Consider the following 5,948-nt stretch of genomic DNA (forward strand, 5'->3'; position numbering starts at 1 on the left):
ATTGCCTTGCACATTACAGACACACTGATGTCTGTGTGTTGGATGGGTGTGTCACCCTTTCTCACTCACCCTGTCCACTGCTGACCTGCCCGCAGGTACTATTTTACGACCTTAGGAGAAGTAGAGTAAGAGAAGGAGGGAAGGAAGAAAGAAAGAAAGGAAGGAAGGAAGGAAGGAAGGAAGAAAGAAAGAAAGAAAGAAAGAAAGACAGACAGAAAGAAAGAAAGAAAGAAAGAAAGAAAAAAAAAAAACCCAACCTCACAACACCAGTCTTGTCGCATCCAATTGTCTCCGAGGAGCTGGGAAGAGAGCAATTCACCCAATTCACACTTGATTACCTCCTAAGTTCCTGAATTGAGCAGCAGAGGCTGGACCGCGCAGCCGCGCTCCCCAGGGGCCGCACTACCCCGGACTCGGTTGGCCATGCAGCCTGCCCAAAGGCTTTCGACTCTCAGCTTCCTCCTGTTAACCCTGGCCTGCGGCCAGACATCCAAGTTTCAAGAAAATGACTTTTTGCAGTTTCTGGGCTTAGAGAAAGCGCCATCCCCTCAAAGGTTCCAACCTGTGCCTCGCGTCTTAAGGAAAATCTTCCAGGCTCGAGAAGCTGCGGCGGCCAGTGGGGCCTCGCAGGACTTATGCTATGTCAAGGAGCTGCGTGTCCGTGGGAACCTGCTTCAGCTTCTCCCAGACCAGGGTAAGGAACCCGAGCGTTTGTCAGAGAAAAAAAAAAAAAAAAAAAAAATCTCGAGTGGAGAAGGGAGGAGGGGACCGATGGGCACCTCATGGCAGGAAAGTCTGAGCTAGGATCTGGCATACTCTGCCTCATTTCCAAGATCAAGCCACAGGAAGGCTTGCGTTCTTATCACCCGGGGCCTCGCCACGCTAGTGTCGCTGGGCTGGCTTATCAGAGTTTAATTTACAATCAACAGAGAATGGGCTTGGACAGTCCTGTCGGCATTCCAAGAGCTAGACAAGATCACAGCCTGGGTGAACGCAATTCAAGGGTGGGCTTTTAAAATCAGCGGCTCCGCCCACCTCCCTTCTCTCTTCTCCTCCTTACTGTCTCCCTCTTTTTAGTATGTGCTTGTACATGCCTATCCGAAGAGTCCAAAGGAGGTTGTTAGCTGCCCGACGTGGTTGCTGCAGAACTGAGCTTTAGCCCCGGTGTGTAACCTTTTTCGTTGGATGCAAAAAGCATGTCTTGATTCTAATTAATTAAGGCAAGGTCCTGGAGCTTGCTCTGTAGACCCTAGCAAGATCTGCCTCTCAAGGACCGAGTGCCCGGGATTAAAGGCCAGCACGTCTCTTGATTTTATCTGCATGTGTTTATTTTTATTTAATTAATTGTTTTGTTTGTTTTTTCGGTATCCTCAAGACAGGGTTCCTCTGTGCAGCCCTGGCTGTTCTGGAACTCGATTTGTAGAGCAGCATGGCCTTGGGTTCAAGAAATCCCCCTGCCTCAGCCTCCCAAGTGCTGGGATGAATGGCGTGGGCCACCACTCACGACTTGACTTTTTTAAAATACAGACCAACGCTATTAATCTAAGCCACAAATCACACCCTTTATATAAAGGTCCCGAGTTAGTTACTGCCAACCTGTAGTTTCTTAAACTGCTCGCCTACCAAATTACCAAGCCACCTGATTTGAAAGTCGATTCTTGTAGCCCTACGTTGCCCTTCCTTTCCTTACTTGATTCTTATTCAAAAATCGGGGATGGTGGCTGAGGCCTCCACATTCCTGCCCCTCCTCCTTGCCATTCAGATGCATAACCTTTTTAGTTACTTGTTTTTCCCTTGGTTTGGGTGTTGCTTTTGTTACTGTTTTGAGACACTCTACTGGTCTCCAGCTCACTATGTAGTCCAGGATGGCCGAAAACTTCAGGAATTCTCCTTCAGCCTCCCAGGTGCCGACTGTAGACATGAACCACCACTGACAACCAAGGATACAGTTAGAGTTTACTGCAGATGAAGAGGTTTGTCCGTGCATTTGTCCCTGAAGCATTTATTGGATACCTACTGTGAGCTGGACTGGGTGTGGCCTGGAGAAGGCAGATATGATCAAAAGACTACCCTGTTTACCAGTTTCAGCCTGACGGTGGTGGCAGCCCAGGACTATAGTCCCGGCCCTACAGGTGGATCTCCGAGTTTGAAGCCAGCCTGGTCTACAGGCAGGGCTAGACAGAGAAACCCTGTCTCAAAAAACCAGAGAGAGACAGAGACAGACAGACACAGAGAGAGATTTTAGAAGGGAATTAGTTAAAAAGAAGCAAAACTGCAAGGTTGGTTTGAAGAGGAAGCTGAAATAGAACTTCCAACTATGAAGTTTGTTATGAAAGGGTTCTCAAAGTCATGGGGCAGGGCTTGGGGAAGGGAAGTGGGGGCAGAAGTGGGGACCGGAAGTAGGGGCGGGCTGTGGGGACATTGAGGGGAGCTGGAGATGGGAAGGAGAACTTCAGACGGAAACAGAACAGTCCGTGGAAATCCTAAACCACGAGTGTTAGAGTGAAGATGATGGTCCTATTAAAGCCCAGAGAGGAGCTTCGTGGCTCAGCAGTCATGAGCATTCACTGCTCTTCCAGAAGACTCGGGGTCAATTCCCAGCACCCACCTAAAACGGCTCACAACTTCGATCCGAAGACCTGGTCTGACCTCTTGGGCACTGATGCATGTGACGCACAGACGTACATGAAGGCCAAATACCCATACACACTTTTTTTTTTTAAGAAAAAATAACAGTGAGAATGAGGAGTCTGGAGAGACGCTCATGACTACACGTTTCCAGTTCTCAGGGCCCACATAAGGCAGCTCAGGATTGTCTGTCTGTAGGAACTCCAGTTCCAGGGGCTCTGACTCGTCAACCCCTGCAGGCGCCTGCTCAAATTCAGGGCACAGGCACATTAAAAAAAATTAGTGAGACTAAGACCAGGTGAGGCGGCATTTACCTTTAATCACTGTAGTCTGGTTGGCTCTTTTTAGAGTTCCAGGCTAGTCAGGGGGACATTGTAAACAAACAAACAAACAAATGCTGGGCACGGTGGCGCGTAGTGTGAGCCAGTTGTGTAGGAATACATCTGCAATCGCAGAACCTGAAAGTAAGAGGCAGGAGGATCAGAAGTTTAAAGCCATCCTTGGCTATATAATGAATTCAAGGCCAGCCTTGATTACAAGAGACCTTGTCTTTAAAACAAACAAATAAGCCAAAAACGTTGGGGTTGGGCCTTAAGTACCTTATTTATGAGCATAAAGCAGCCAGGTACCACATGGTCCCCTGTCATCCCAGCATTCTGGGGCACAGACAGGCAGGTCCCCGAGGCTCACTGGCCAGCCAGCCTAGCCAAATTGGTGAACCCCAGGTTGTTTTATGTAAAGCACACACAGGTGGACAGCTCCTGAGATATGACACTGGCACACATGATAACAGATTTGAATGGGGACTGGGGAAACCCCTCCCAAAAGGGAGGGTTTGACTAGAACTCAGATTCACAAACAAGTGGGTCTGAAGTAAAAATTATTATAGTGACTCACACGTCTCTTTTTGCTTCTAGGTTTTTTCCTTAACGCACAGAGACCTTCCCAGGATGGCTCCTGCCTGCAGAAGGTCCTCTACTTTAACTTGTCTGCCATCGAAGGAAAGGGAAAGTTGACCATGGCCCAGCTGACTCTGGACTTGGGGCCCAGGTCTTACTACAATCTGGGACCAGAACTCGTGGTAGCTCTGTCTGTGGTTGAGGAGCCGGGTATGTGTGGGGAATCCCACCCTAACCCCAACAGATTGCTTGCTCAGCAGTCCATCTGGGGGCCTCAAGGTCCTCTTCATTTCAACCTGCAGCACGTGGTGAAGAATTGGGACAGCAACAGGCTGAAGAACCTGGGCTTGTACTTAGAGATTCTGGCCAAAGAGGAGAGATACTCTGGGGTGAATGTCCAGCCTGAGAACCCCTGCGGCCGGCTGATACGTTTCCTTCACGCCTCCCTGCTGGTGGTGACCCTCAACCCTGAGCACTGTCACCCTTCTCCCAGGAAAAGAAGGGCAGCGATCCCCGTCCCCAAGGGTTCCTGTAGGACTCTCTGCCATCGTCATCAGCTGTTCATCAACTTCCGGGACCTGGGTTGGCACAAGTGGGTCATTGCCCCTAAGGGCTTCATGGCAAATTACTGTCATGGAGATTGTCCCTTCTCAATGACCACATATTTGAATAGTTCCAATTATGCTTTCATGCAGGCACTGATGCATGCAGTTGACCCCGGCGTCCCCAAGGCTGTCTGTATCCCTACCAAGCTGTCTCCCATTTCCATGCTCTATCAAGATAATGATGAGAACGTCGTTCTCCGACATTATGAAGACATGGTTGTTGATGAATGTGGGTGTGGCTAGAGTGTCAGGAGTAGGATAGCAGTGCCCTTAGGGCAAATCTTGTAATAAAAACTACCATTCTGGAATATGACCTCTTGAATCTGACCTGTCTACCATCATGTTCAATGACCCTCATAAATTCATATATGTGTACCTACTGTGGAGCCCTCGTAATCTTAGCTAATTTGGGCTCTACTACCCTCATTATGCACAATATGCTAGACTTTTTGGTTTCCTTTGAGGCAAGGTCTTACTGTATAGCCTTTGCTGGCCTTGAACTCACAACAGTCCTCCTGCCTCTGCCTCCTGAGTGCTGGGATTATAGGTGTGTGCCACCAGGACCAAATAATTTTTTGTTGATTATTTATTTTTGAGACAAGGTCTCTATGTAGACCAGGCTGGCCTCAAACTCACAGAGCTCAAAACTGCCTTTGCTTCCTGTATCCTAAGATTAAAAAGCATGGGCCATATCATATGTGTATACACCTATGTATCTGTAAAATGTAAAAAATTATTTTGAGGAAATACAATGTTGGAAAACTTACGTGATCTTTAAAAATATTTATTTACTCTTTTATTTATGTGTGTGAGTTTGTGTGTGCCAATGCACGTGCAGGAATCCATGGTGGCCAGCAGAGGGCGACAAAGCCCCTGAAGTTACAGGCGATGGAGAATCTCCTTGTGGATAATGAAAGTGTGCGGGAACTGCTGAGCCATTTCTTTAGCCCCAGGTCTTTCATACGATCTTATAATTTTGATTACTTGCTTCCTTTGCTAGTGTGTTGTGGACCTTCCCGGTGTTTTGTTTTCTTTCTATCTTTTTGGTTTTTCGAGACAGGGTTTCTCTGTGTAGCTCTGGCTGTCCTAGACTCTCCCTGTAGACCAGGCTGGACCTGAACTCAGACATCTGCCTGCTTCTGCCTTCCTAGCGCTGGTATTAAAGGTGTGCACCACTGAGCCCGGCTGACCTTGAACTTGTAACAATCCTGCCCTCAACCCCAAAGTGTGGCAGCTATGGGCATGTGACACCACACCTGGCTTGTGTTTATGTGGTCCTGGGAACCATGCTAGGCATGTGCTCTACCAACTGAGCTACAGTCAGTGTTACCAACTAGCAGTTTCTCCATCTGCAAAATGGGCAGAAGTTTGTTAGATTTTTTTTTTTTTCTCTGTAGCCTTGGCTGTCTTGGAATTCACTCTGTAGACCAGACTGGCCTTGAATTCACAGAGATCTGCCTGCTTCTGCCTCCTGAGCACTAGAATTAAAGGTGCCATGCTCAAAATCAGTCCTTTTACACACCTTTAGGAGACAGAGGTATGTGGATCTCTGAAGTGGGGGCCAGCCTGGCTTAGATAGAGAGTTAGGGTTCCAAGACAGCCAGAGCCACAGAAAAAGACCTTGTCTCAAGAAGAGGAAGAAAAGCCAGGCCTGTAATCCCAGCACTCAGAAGGCAGAGGCAGGTGGATCTCTGAAAGCTCAAGGCCGGCCTGGTCTACAAAGTGAGTCCAGGACAGCCAAGGCTACCTACACAGAGAAATCCTGTCTTGAAAAGCCAAAAAAAAAAAAAAAAAAAAAAAAAAAAAAAAAAAAAAA

The 5,948-nt window shown here is 47.9% G+C and overlaps 1 protein-coding gene across 1 annotated transcript; it reads left to right on the top strand.

Annotated features, from left to right (window-relative positions):
- The first annotated feature begins 423 nt into the window (after positions 1-423).
- On the top strand, positions 424-4,375 carry Gdf3 (growth differentiation factor 3). The gene is made up of 2 exons (XM_055619249.1): positions 424-694; positions 3,546-4,375. The coding sequence occupies exons 1-2, from the start codon at positions 424-426 to the stop codon at positions 4,373-4,375; spliced, it is 1,101 nt and encodes a 366-aa protein (XP_055475224.1).
- The last annotated feature ends 1,573 nt before the right edge of the window (positions 4,376-5,948 follow it).

The sequence above is a fragment of the Psammomys obesus genome, unplaced genomic scaffold (assembly GCF_907164565.1).
Source record: "Psammomys obesus unplaced genomic scaffold, mPsaObe1.curated_primary_1811, whole genome shotgun sequence".
NCBI classification, from domain to species: Eukaryota; Metazoa; Chordata; class Mammalia; order Rodentia; family Muridae; genus Psammomys; species Psammomys obesus.

Bases quoted from the DNA above. Each gene is read 5' to 3' on its own strand.
- Gdf3 (XM_055619249.1), top strand. From the start codon at position 424: ATGCAGCCTGCCCAAAGGCTTTCGACTCTCAGCTTCCTCCTGTTAACC. The intron at 695-3,545 runs GTAAGGAACCCG...TTTTGCTTCTAG, and splicing joins TCAGCTTCTCCCAGACCAGG to GTTTTTTCCTTAACGCACAG.